Source organism: Lampetra planeri, chromosome 55 (genome assembly GCF_965212315.1).
Source record: "Lampetra planeri chromosome 55, kcLamPlan1.2.h2, whole genome shotgun sequence".
Taxonomy (NCBI): domain Eukaryota; kingdom Metazoa; phylum Chordata; class Hyperoartia; order Petromyzontiformes; family Petromyzontidae; genus Lampetra; species Lampetra planeri.
In genome coordinates, this window is record NC_136161.1 from 3,131,432 (window position 1) to 3,145,401 (window position 13,970).

Here is a 13,970-nt window from a genome sequence, read left to right on the forward strand (position 1 = left end):
ACCAACTGAGGGCACACACCCAGTGCAGGTACACGGCTGAAGATGTTTATGCATCCAACCTTTCAACACACGGAGGAGTGCGCACTCATATATATGTTATAGATGTTCACATATCTGACTATACGTCAATATAAATGAGCAAAATGCCTATACATGTGTAAACGTACTTATAGTATTCAAAACGCTCATTGCGATTGTTCATTCCATCTTCAAACTATTATTACATTGTCTGCCAGCCGAGTTAAATAAACTCCTGATTCTTTATTATATTCCTCTTATCTATAAGAGGGCGACCATAAGACCTCGAGTAACTGCTGCCTGCGCTCAGTTGGTCTCTTTCAGGGCAGACCCGTTCGTGTGGAGCCCCACAGATCGGCTAGAGTCGTCCGTCATCAACGTCAAGCTGACCGGAAGCATCGCCTCAGCCTTGCCTTCCGCCACGATCCGCCTGACAAATCCCTCGGCGCCGAAAACATTAACGATCAACAGCACCTGCCGAGCCAGCGTGTGCCTGCAACAACGGAAGTTCACTGTCAGCACACAAGGATCGATGATCGCTCTCAAGATCCTGTCGACGACCGTTCACCAGATGCTGGAGATATTCGTCGCATTCCGACAACCAGTTTCTCTCGAGCCGCCAAACTACAGCTTCAGTTTCTCGATGAACGAGTCGCAACAGCTCAGTAAGAATGTGGATCAAATGACACCCATGAGGTTTGTCATCCCAGGAAATTCCACTCAAGCTGGCGACTACTACATGTGCTTTAAATTTCCAGGTTTGTATCATCGATCATGCGACGGCTGTTCTTTGATAGTTCGCGCTTGCTCTCTCTCTCTCCTTCATTTGCTCACTCCCACCTGCTCGCCCACATAACTCTGCGCTCTGAGATGCTTGTTACGTTATGGGGACATACAAATGTTGAGTTATTGCTGTTAACCCAACTATCAACACTATGGGCATAATCATTAACATAAATTCAACGTGCGTGATTAAATAATGGTAATCCGATTACATAAAAGAAAACCCAAAACTATTTTATGGTCTTACTGGCAAATGCATGAGATAGCTCGACACAGCCGTTATCATGTTGGGCAGCAGAGGGCAGTACATCATAACCCATTGTTATGTACTTCTGTGCTCCCGTGTCTAAGCATCACCGTTTTAACCAATGGGTAGCAAGCGTCATAGTAAAGTACGGTCAACTTAACCCCCACAGCCCGCACGGCATCAGAAGTGGATTGACAACAGGGCTGTGAAGATGCATTAAAAAATGTTAATCCTTGGGATGTTAGGCAGTCCCCCTTTAGTGTTGTACAGGTTGCTCTGCTGACGCTTATTGGCGCAGCAAGATAGACCTGCAGACAGACCTGCAAAGAGACCTGCAGCCTCAGCGAATCCTCGCTTGGAGCCTGAGTACACAAAAGGCTCTTAATATTTCGATTTAAAGTTTTCGTGACTGCAGGGATTCATCTTCTTGGTTCTTTCGGTAAAGTCACGTAGAAGGGAAGTAATAAAATAATAAAAATTAAACATAATAAAATAATTCTCATCACGACGTTTCGGCCACAACGCAAGCAGCCGTCCTCAAGTGAAGAACAGGTCTGTCAGAAAGACAGCGTCTGAATGAAAACCACCAGGCTTGGCAGCGTATATTTAAGCTGGGTTGGAAGGGGAAGAGTGCCCCGACAAAGGAATTCGCATATCAAGAGGATATGCGAATTTACGTGGTGGTTTTAGTTACTGCAGCTACATACTATTAACACTCCTTCCCTTTATTAATGCTACCCCTATCCCCTCCCTTTGATGCTGCTTATCCTGCATAATGTACGGGCAAAAGTAGTACTAATCACATACCTGCATTTCCCATATCCCCTCCCTTTGATGCTGCTAATCCTGCATAATGCAGGGCATAATTAATACTAATCACATACCTGCATTTCCCATATCCCCTCCATTTGATGCTGCTATTCCTGCATAATGCACGGGCATAAGTGGTACTGGTCGCATACCTGCATTTCCCATGGGTATGCTAGATTCCTCTTGATATGCGAATTCATTTGTCGGGGCGCTCTTCCCCTTCCAACCCAGCTTAAATATACGCTGCCAAGCCTGGTGGTTTTCATTCAGACGCTGTCTTTCTGACAGACCTGTTCTTCACCTGAGGACGGCTGCTTGCGTTGTGGCCGAAACGTCGTGAGAATTATTTTATTATGTTTTATTTTTATTATTTTATGGCTCTTAATATTGTCCATAAATTCGGTGGCTACGATTTTACTATTATCATGAATGTCATAGGAGAAGACGTATTGCAAGGCAAAGTCGTCGTGAGATCGTAACCCTCCCTCTGGCAAGAGCCATCGCTTGAAAAACGTCATCACTCACCGCAACAGCCCATGGGCTGCCAGAAAGACAAACCTCCCATCCCACATGGTCACTGCGACATCCTCACTCCGTGTGTTGAGGCCGCTCCATGGCTGAGGCGAGTAAATTTTAATGGTTATGTTGATAATTTTATCAATGTTATTAAATGCTATTATTATCGACTTGTAAGATTTCTCACGACTTCATGTAGGCCCAATTTTTTGTAACATTTACTGAGTTACGCAAAATCTTGTAAACCGAACGTATGACATTTTAATGTCAATACGCATTCCCTGCTCAGGCCTTTGGTTAAAGATAATTGAGCTTCATGGGAAGAGAAACTACAGATGGTGAGCAGACTAGGTAATACTTTGGACTGCTGCGAATAGAAAATGATTGCCACCCCACACCTGTGTGAGTCAAAAACCACTTTCATATATTTATGTGCAAACTGTACGCGACCTCACATACATGGCGCTCCCATGCAATGTTTACAGCCGGGACAATTGATCCACTAATCTATTAAACATGATAATGGACCCATTTTCTTTCACGGAGATTACACGGGCTGTTTGAAAAATAGTGGCAGCCCCCACATCCTGCCTTCTGAAGGCAGGAAATCCCCTACAAGCTACGGCGTGGCCGATGATATCGATGACGTCACTAAGCATCTGCCGTCACCTCCAGTCCAGGGGCACACTTTTTCTTCCCAACTGTTTTCGTGTTATCCAATTGGTCGGGTAATAGAGCGGAGAGTCAATATTGTGATGAATAGTATTTTGTTGGGGTAAGATCGAATAAATACAATGTCCATAGTAAACTTTTCTCGACCGGACTAAGCAAGTTAATAGATTTGTCACGTAAACAAACTTGACAACTTTACATGCTGTGAGATTACTGTCCAACAAACTGGTGAAGTGCTGAAGCAGTAATAAATTGGCACGTTTATTCACTTGACAAATATATTACTTGGCTCTCGGGCAGAGGGGGATTCACAAAACGCGTTGCATTTACGCTATCTGGCATATACAACTAATGTATGAATCGGTAAACCAACCACTTAAATAGATGGATAGCCCAGCTGGAGCTTCATGTTTCATTGCCATGAAATAAACATTTCTACCACCATTGGCTCATGGACCTATATCTTATTTGGCCGATGAATGAAAATCTAATTTTGTGTCATTGCAATGAACATCGGACCCTCGTTTGCTTTTTTCCTGCTATATATTTATTTTTAGCTATGTAAGTGTTACCCAATGAGTTGTATAATCGAACCAAATAATTTGTAGTCTTTTACTTTAATCATCCGATAGCTCAACTCTAGTGACGTTGCAACGGAGAAGCGCCATGTTTTACAGAGCATACTCGAAGGTCTGCTGACCATCCCCAAAAGCAGGACTGGTGCTGGCTGAGCTTCAATATGAAGCATTCACACTCCCTCTACTTACAGCAGTCAGCTGAAGGCTCCCTCTATCTACAGTAGTCATCTGGTGGCTCCCTCTACCTACGGCAGTTATCTGAAGGCTCCCTCTTGCTACAGGAGTCAGCTGAAGACTCCCTTTAACTACAGTAGTCAGCGGAAGGCTTCCTGATACCTACAGCAGTCAGCTGAAAGTTTCGCACTTCTTTTTCAGGCCGGTGCATGAAAAACTGGGAGCCAGTGCTTTGCGCCTCCAAGTTTGCGATGCAACAACGACTTTGTCTGTTTCACAGAATTTATGGATTTTTATTTTTGTTATATGTTGCTTTACCTGTGCCCTTATATGTCCAGGCTCAAACGTAACCATGGTCACAGTGATGACTCTAACTGTGACCCGCTGCAAAATGAAAAACGACATAGGCGGCTCGTGGGATCACCACTCGCTAGAGGTGAGCCCACGGTCACCCGTGTCCGTAGTTTTGTCGGCTCTTGCCATTTCACCGAACTCCATTACTGTGTCCCACGCACCCGGAATTCTGTCACTATACAAATGTCCCCGGTTACTCATCCGTCCACAAATCACACTTTTATAATAAATAGTCAATTATATACGATAATTTACTTTCCAATTGACATGTACTGTTTTCTGTTTCCATATTCGTGTAATAACCACCCTAAATCTGTTTAATGCGTTTGTAGCTTAATTTTACTAAATATCGGTTTTAATATAATTTGTTCTAGCCAAATTTACAATGCTGTTCAGGGAACTAATTATATATGCACGCCACATCCATCACACCTTGTTTTGTCATTGCTGTGATATGTTCAACGGTGTATGGTAAAATCGGCACGCCGCTCGCTGTGTTGCCAGACACATGACAGCTCCACCGAAAATTTCATCACGTGTGTGGTGGACTTGGCGTCTCAGAACTTGCGCTCTGCGAGTGGAGGAATCGCGATGTTCATTGGGGCGCAGGTGTATGTCCCCCCCAACGTCATCCACTTCGACACGGTCTTCTCCAAATTCGACCTTGTGGGAAACGGAGCCGTGTTTGGGACGATACTCGCGATCCTGGCCGCGTACGCCCTCGCCATACTTCTGACTCGCAGGGCGGACAGGAGAGACGCCCTTAAGGTCTGGGCACACCCCTGCACAACAACAATAAGAGTAACGCAGGCGAGATTGTGATTACACTTTTAAACTATTGTTGGGGCGGTGACGCACAGCATCAATGCATTTTCCGCTTGTTGTGGAGGTTCGCTGCCTTGATCATTACTGTGGTTTATTAACAAATCACAGTGCACATTAAAGATCCCGTTGATGTTATATGGCAAAAGAGTAGGCCATAGATAGCAATTATAACCTCCTCCTGCAAACACTTGGCAGGACCCTCCCTAAAAAAGGGTCATGAGAATTAGTAAAGCTTTGATGCGTAAACAAGCGTAACAATACCAGTAAGTGCAACAAGTCATGTTTAACGAATGGTACACAGAAGGAGTCCATATCACAGAGCTATTGTAAAAAGCCAAAATATTTGCAATGTGGGCAGAAAATTATGATTTTCACAAATGCTTCATGGGGGGTATCAGGACAGCCTTTTTAAAATGGGGAATGTCACCGTGTGTCTTATCACTTGCAGTGGATGGTGCTCCCTATCTCCGACAACAGCAGCAGCTACAGTTACACGTACCTCATGTCGGTGACGACCGGAATGAAATGGGATGGAGGGACCAAGTCCAAAGTGTTTTTCACAATCTACTTTGAAGGAGGCAACACTGGCATACGTATGATGCAGAATGGTGTATATGATGTACGGACACTGTCGTTCTATTTGCAATAGATTGCGTATTTCATTTTATTTGTATATGTTAGTCTCGAGAAACGATATGGTCTGTGGCTGCATCTGCAGCACGAAAGCTATCGCTGCTTGAGCATGTATTTGATTCTATTTTACGTATTGAATTTTAGCATTTGCTTACCTTTCCTATACTTGGCACTCCTATAGTTTTTTGTATTGTTGTTGGAACTTTCTGACTCGCCCCAACTGGACATCTGGGGAAAAAAACTTCATAGCTGATCGGATTTCTCCAGGATAAATATAGATTCTGACTTTGACTTTAATAGCTTTAAATCAATATGGAAGTGCACCTTTTCCAGCCCCACCCCTTCCTATTTAGGCCCCACTCCTTCTTCTGTAGGCCCCACCTCTTACTTATAAGGCCCCACCCCTTCATTAGGCCCTTCTCCTTTGTGATTAGGCCGCATCTCTTTCGGCTCTGTGCCTTTCCTTTTTAAGACCCACCCATTGTTTTAGGCCACACCTTTTTCTGTTTAAACTGCACCCCTTTTTGCTCTGGGAACACACTGTGTTGGGTTGGCTGAGGCAAGGGTGGGCAGGCTCAGTAGAGGTAGGGGTTGAGCAGTTTCACAACTACGACCAAAATCCCTTAGAGCAGCAATATAACAGGTGAATGTTGTGCTGCTCCCTTTGTCTCTTGGGCCTTGCCACTGAGACCACGCATTCAGGGCGTCCATCACTGTGCTCCTTTTGTTTCTCAAGTTGAAAAACTGAATAATTGACAAACATGTAGCAACACAGCAATAGCGGCACAATAATAATTAATGCTCTTTCAATAAATAAAGTAATGGTATAATACAACTTATTGAAGATACTAAGAGCAGTGGAAGAATGTATCCATGCTGTCCCAAGCATACATTAAATACATTAAACATAACACATACTGTACTTTAATGTCACATACATTATCACCTACACTCAAGCATTGAAACACTCTTGCACTAGAAAGCGTATGCCTTAACTATTTCTTACGCATTAAACACACATTAATACCTACATCCTTACATTCAACCAGACTTAACATGTACTGTATGTACACATATACACTTGTACATTTCTTACAAAACACGTTATTCACACAGAGGCAGGGATTTCTCCATATAGCCTATACAGGCTGTTGGAGAGAGTGCTGCCAGCGTGTGCTTATGTAGTGTCATTGATGGCACTATAGTAGCGATAATACAGTGTGAGTGGTACTATATGTGCGTAGCCTCTCCCTGGCACCTGAGTGAGCATACCAGGGAAGGGGCTGAGTAAACACGAGGGGGCACGTGACCGGATGAGGTGGTAACGAGGACCAGGGAGAGGATGAGAGGAACACCTGATGTGGGTCCTGAACCGTCGCGAAGGATCGGGAAAAGAGGTGTGGCCAAGGGCGGGGCCTGGCCACGCCGCAGGGATAAAAGCCGAGCCTCGGGGGGGACCGGGGTTGGTCCTGGCTGAGAATAAACCTCCGTCGTCATGGGCCTCGGGCTCCAGGCTTCGCGCACATGGACCAGGCAGCGCATTGGCTGTCCTGGTCCGGTTTAGTAGTTGTCCTATCCAGTGTATTATAGCCATCTCCCCCAAGTGCATATAACTAGTATAGGAACGGTGGGTTATCACCTTTATGTCGTTACCCCGTTAGTATTAGGAGTTAATATAATGTTAGTTAATAAAATGTGCTGCCTCCAAGTTCAAGTGTGCACCTCGATTGAACCCATTTAAACTGGTGTTAGAAGTGGTTAAATTTTCTAACAAATTAGCCCTAAATTAGGTGATATGTTCACGCGTCTGAAAAACTCACAAAGACAGCTTCAGACGACGACGATGACGACAAGGGGACTCCACCACAGACAGCCCCAGGGATGGCAACCCCGGAGAGAGGGGGAGAGGTGGTGCTACCTGCGGAGCAGCGGGACTACCACCACGTCGCCGCTTCACCGCCACCAGGGAGACAGCTCTCCGCGCTTGCCTCGCTGAACTGCTGGAAGCGGTGGCTGCACTTGTCGCCGATTTCGACCGAGAGGAGCCGGCGATGGAGGTTGCAGCCCCAGGGTCGCGGGATTTGGAAGCAGTCGCGCGCGCGAAACTTCCACCATGCACAGCGCGCACGCGGCCGCCATTTTGGCAGTCGCGTGGGAAGAGGAGCCTGCACAAATTTGACTTCCTGCCAAAACCGCCAATAGAGATCCTATCATCCAAACACCGGCTCCCATTCGTGAAGGAGTGCACAGCTGCAGGAGGAAATTGGGAGCCATTTCGGCAGTGCTCCACTGCAAACTGTGAGTTGGCGGGCTGGACGGAGGAAGAGGCGCTGAGAACGCTCCCCACCATCTTGGATGACGACGCATTGGCGGACTTTTATGCCGTCCCGTCAGCTGAGAGGGCCATGTTGTTGCTGGCCTTTGCACAGATGGCGGCGATCTACGATCTTCCATACAATGTCCGTCACAAGTTCGCTGCGCGAAGGCGAGGGGAGGCCAAGATGCCTCTTGCCTTCCGCAGCGCACTGTTGTTGCTGGCACAAGCAGATTTTCTCAAGATGGAACAAGCTGGCTTGGACTCGTTGGTATTGGAATGTATGCTGGCCTTGGAGAAAGAATTTAACGTCGTCCTGCCAGCAACGAAAGACGACAATATATCGTCTCTCAAGATTGCTCGGTGCATTCAAGTGCATTTCAATTTGAAACGGCGTACGCAAGTGGTAGCGTGCACCGCACCCTGAGGTGTTCAGTGCAACTGAAGATGGTGATCCCGCTCAAGCCTGTGCTTCGGTCGATGATGGCGGTTGGCGGAGAGGTGCCTCAGAGCGACGGGGAGGAGCGGCTCCATCCTCTGCAATAATTTCGGCCTGCCGGGACACATCTCGACAGGGCCATCGCTGTCATCTCCGTGGACATCCCCAGCTCTGCATGGTCCTAAGGCGAGTCGTGGCACACCACACACTCGGCCCTTACAACTATCTCACTCATCCCGCTCGGTTGTCGGTTCACGCTTGCTCGTTGCACGCTCTAGTCGGGATGCGGAGCGGGAGAGTTCAGTTTTTCCGGGAGATGGCTGGCCACACCGTCCTGGTCAGTGGTCGGAGTTGGCTCACCGTGTGGTCGCCGCGGCAGCGGGATTGTCGGCCGTTATTAGGAAAGTACACGGGGTAGAGGTACTGGTGCTCATCGACACCACAGCATCCGCTACAATTATTTCAGAATTAATTTTTAACATGACTCGGAACCTTTGTCCAGTCACAGCTCCATGCTTTGCCATGAACGGCAGCTCCCTCGGAAATATTGGTCAAATAACGGCAATGGTGTGCATCGGTGACATTCAATTGACGGGGTCGGTCTTAGTTTCGACATCCCTTGATGTACCGTGTTTGTTGGGCACCGACTTCTTGGGGAAAATGCCCCTTAAAGTTTTAGTGGATCAAGGATGCATTGAATTTCCATTGGGATGCCGCATGGCCTTTTTGTCTTCACCCACTCGATTGTGCTCGGTTAATGCCACGGATCGGGCGCTAGCGACAAAGACTGTCACCATTCTATCCGGCGCTCAAATGTTGATTCACTTGCGGCTGCGGAACCAACTTGATAAATCGGCGACCGCCAAAGAGATCCTGCTCACACCTTCTAATAAAGCGGCTCGGGGTCTAGCGCTCGTGGGTGCACAAACACTGTGAACCCTTCATTCAGGTCCTGAATGCGGGGTCGGGCGCTTCTGTATGCAGGCAGGCACTGTATTAGTCCACGCGTCCGTCGCGGCTTGCGCGGGTGACTTCGTTGAGGAAGTAGGGGTCGCGGCGTCCACGGAGCAAGGGTTGAAGGATAATGGGAGTTGGATGGAGAACCCAGATTTGTCAGATGGCCAGAGGTCGAAGTTTCGCTTGCTTTTGGTTGAATTTGCCGACGTTTTCAGCAAAAGCAAATATGATATCGGCCGCACCATTCTTTTAAGCCACCATATTGACATGGGTGGCGCTGCTCCCGTCAGAACCCTTACAGGTTAAGCCCCACAGCAAAGGACCATGTACGATAGGCGGTCAACGAGATGTTGGCCGCCGACATTATCTTTCCATCAAATAGTCCATGGGGCGCTCCCATTGTTCTTGTTAAAAAGCAAGACGGAACATCTTTTTGGTTCTTTTGGTAAAGTCACGTAGAAGGGAAATAATAAAATAATAAATAATGAAATACAATTCTCGCGACGTTTTGGCCACAACGCAAGCAGCCGTCCTCAGGTGAAGAACAGGTCTGTCGGAAAGACAGCGTCTGAATGAACACCACCAAGCTTGGCAGCGTATATTTAATCTGGGTTAGGGGAGGAAGGGCGACTTGACAAAACAATTTGCATATCAATAGAGGAATTTAGCATATTTATGGGAAATGCAGATAAGGGATTAGTCACTACCTGTGGAATGCGTAGGAGGGGGGGTCTCAAAGTCATATTATGCCCTGCATTATGTAGGATTAGCAGCAACAAAGGGAGGAGGTAGGGTTAGCAGTAATAAAGGGAAGATATTTTAATAGTAAGGAGCTACAGCAGCCAAACCACGTAAAAAACTAAAATATAAACTACATCAATATCATCAATATGCTAAATATACTCTCCAATAAGCTGAGCTACTAACAGTAAGTCATACATTACAATTCTATGTCGCAAAAAATATAATATGCCTCCAGCTAAACTTTTTCCTTACATCACACGGATCTACCCCGTACTATATACTGCCATAGACAAATCCAACATTCAATTATATACTGTATTACTATACACCACCCTATACCTTAGACTATACATTGTAATATTACACTATGTATTATCATACCCACCCTACTGTATACCATACTGCTGTATATTCACTATACAATTACAATACTATATATTACATTATATTAAACATTACACTTTTATACTATTTATTATTATACAATCTGCTATACAAGATGGAAGTTTGCGGTTTTGTGTCGACTTCCATAAATTAAATTAAACATTTCCGTGGCAGACGCGCATCCTATCCCGTGAATGGATGACTCGTTAGATGCGTTGGCAGGAGCGAGTTATTTCTCCACTCTTGACCTGCTATCGGGCTTCTGGCAATTGCCCTTGGATGATGCCTCGAAACCAAAAACTGCTTTCCGTACGCCACAAGGGTTGTTCGAATTTAACCAGCTCCCTATGGGCCTCCACTCGGCTCCAGCGATGTTCCAACGGCTCATGAAGCTGTTTTTGGCGGGCCTCCAGTGGGATTCTTGCTTAATCTATCTAATCGATGTGATTGTTTTTAGTCGCACGTTCGAGGAGCACTTGAGATGGCTACACATGGTTTTTAATAAAATGCGGGCAGGGAACCTCAAATTCAAGCCACAAAAATGTAATTTGCTACAGAAGTCGGTGCAGTACCTGAGGCACATCGTTAGCAGGTCGGGAATAGCCACTGATCCGGATAAGACTGCATGCATGTGCACTTGGCCGACCACCAAGACGGTGGGTGAAGTACGCAGCTTTATCGGGTTCGTGTCTTAGTACCACTGCTTTGTGCCCAGGTTCGTCACCATCCCTAAACCTCTTCATGCCTTGACAACCAAAGGTCAGAAATTTTGATGAGGGGAGGAGGCCGCGTTTGTCGCGCTCCGGGATGGCCTGTTGAATCCCCCTCTTGTCCGACACAGACGCCAGCATTACTGGAATTGGTGCAGTGCTGTCACAGGTCGTAGACGAGGTGGAAAGTGTCGTGGCATACAGCAGTAGAGTGTCGTCCCCGGCCGAGCAGCACTACTGCGTCACACACCGGGAATTGCTGGCCATTGTGTTCTTTGTACAAAAATATCGGCCGTACCTCTACGGGAGGACCTTTGAGAAGCGTTCTGATCACACCGCCCTCCAGCATGCACTTCACATTTAACAACCATCCGGCCAGCTATCCTGATGGTTGGAGGTCATCCAGGACTATTCGTTTAATATTTCTTACCAAAAGGGTGTTCGGCACACGAATGCGGACGCACCGTTGCAGTTACCACCACGCAACGAGTGTGCATGCCTGTCCGGTTCGGGGCACTGTAGGCCGGCTGCCGAGGCAGTACCTCCGACCATTGTAGTATCCGCAGAGGTTCCGGACCGTGACATTGAAGGAGGTCATAGTGCGTGTGATGCCACCCTCAGCCTAGACCACGTGGAGTGGGGACGCCTCCAGGCGGAGGACGCCTCCTTGTTAAAACTGCGACATCGTATCCAGGATGCAGGGGTTAGGGTGAACCAATGTGGGGTTGCCCCTTTCATCCTGAAAGAAGGGTTGTTTTTTTGGCCCGGGGTGGTGGGGGACGTTGCCAATGTGCTTAAGGAGTGTGTGCAATGCACTCATTGCAAACCCCGTCTAAATTGGGCTGTCCGCCCTTGCAATCCAAGTATCCCGCCTAAACGAACTGGTTGCACTTGACGTTCTCAGGCCCTTTCTGGTCACGCCTCAGGGTAATAAGTACTTATTGGTAGGCGTTGAGTACTTTCCCCACTGGCTAAAGGCCTGGCCACTCCCCAATTAGTATGCTGGGGTTATCACTGAGGTGTTCCTCCATGGTTATGTGTTGGACTAGGGGGCCCCAGAACGCCTCCTCACTGATCAAAGCAAAACAATTTCCTCCAAATCACTAAAAGAGGTGTGCGACTTGTTTTGCACAAAGAAAGTTCGGACGTCGTCCTATCATTCCCAGATGGACGGGATGGTAGAACAACTGCATAGGACTCTTACCTCCATGTTTAGTCAGCAGGTCAGTGAATCCCAAAGCGACTGGGACTTACATGTCCCCGGGGTCCTCGCGGCCTACCGGATAGCCCCTCATTTCCACTTGGTACTCGCCGTTTTTTTTAATGTATGGGAGGGAGCAGGACCCCCCTATTGATGTCCAACTACACATGGGGCCGGGAAAAGTCAGCGGTAACATGCCTGCGCCCATGCGCCTTACTCTTCAAAGGGTGTCAGAGGCGTGGGAGGCGTCATAGGAAAATTCGGCCTTACGGCAAATCGGCCAATGAGCGCTTGAGGGGACTCTGTCTATCAGACAAGACTTGGTTGCCAGGTGACCAAGCTTGGCTACACTGCCCTGAGGTTCCAATTGGTACACCGCCCAAATTATACTAACCTTGGCAAGGGCCGGTCGATATGATTCAGGCCAATAGGCCACAGTGTGTGAAAATTCGGTTCAGTCACCGGTCTTGGTTTGTACACCCGTCGCACCTTAAGCCTTTTGTGCCTCCTTCTGACATTCTTTCATCTCCATTGCATAAGGGCCGAGTGTCGGATGTGCCCAGTGAGCTAGGGCACGCGTCCGCTGAGGTGGGTCCTCTGGGGAGTTCTGCCATTCCACCTACAGGATTAAAGTGCTTGATGCCTCCGATGTCGCTGGCTGCACTGCTCCCGGACAGTTGGAGGAAGGTGGACCGACCGTCGCCCATACATTTTACGCCAGTCTTTGCAGGAAATAAGAGCAACAACACGAGGGGAGACAGAGAGAGAAAACACACTTAATAAAAACAAGCTTAGTAAAATTTGGAAATGCAATGCAACACAGAGTCGGTCAACACACAATTAGCGCAAAGCCTGGTTGATTATGTTCTTCCAAAGATTGCTAAATTAGAAGTTAAGTGTGACATTTTGAGATAGACAAGACAGACACAAAGACGCAAAGACAGACACACAAGCAGAGAGAGACAACACAGAGACACACAGAGAGAGAAACCAAACTGCAGGATATATTCGAGAGACAACACAGAGACATACACGAAAGCTCCAAATCAAGTGTGAACCACCTCTACGGGGAAGTTTTAAGTTTGTTTTCTCTCTCTCTGTGTCTCTGTGTTGTCTCTTTCTACTTGTGTGTCTGTCTTTGTCTCCATGTCTGTGTCTTGTCTCTCTCTCAAATTTCACACTTGACTTCTAATTTAGCGATCTTTGGAAGAACGGAATCAACCAGACTATGCGTTAATTATGTGTTGACCGACTGTCTGTGTTGCATTGCATTACATTTCCAAATTTTACTAAGTTTTGTTTTTATTAAGTGTGTTTTCTCACTCTCTAGCTGTGTCTCTGTGTTGTCTCTCCAGTATTTCCTGCAGTTTGGTGTATCTCTCTGTGTGTCTCTGTGTTGTCTATCTCTGCTTGTGTGTCTGTCTTTGCGTCTCTGTGTCTTGTTTCTCTCTCAAAATTTCACACTTAACTTCTAATTTAGCAATTTTTGGAAGAACGTAATCAACCAGGCTATGCGTTAATTGCCTGTTGACTGACTCTCTGTGTTGCATTGCATTTACAAATTTTACTAAATTTGTTTGATTTAGCGTGTTTTTTCTCTCTCTCTCCCCG

At 46.9% G+C, this 13,970-nt stretch overlaps 1 protein-coding gene across 1 annotated transcript in view; it reads left to right on the top strand.

Annotated features, from left to right (window-relative positions):
• LOC144735478 (uncharacterized) overlaps positions 1 to 13,970 on the top strand; it is a 123,713-nt gene that overhangs the window by 48,991 nt on the left and 60,752 nt on the right. Inside the window, exons 9-12 of the mRNA XM_078617878.1 lie at positions 329 to 776; positions 4,137 to 4,234; positions 4,657 to 4,920; positions 5,426 to 5,596. Of these exons, the coding sequence (XP_078474004.1) occupies positions 329 to 776; positions 4,137 to 4,234; positions 4,657 to 4,920; positions 5,426 to 5,596 (981 nt within the window). The remainder of the gene's footprint in view (positions 1 to 328; positions 777 to 4,136; positions 4,235 to 4,656; positions 4,921 to 5,425; positions 5,597 to 13,970) is intronic.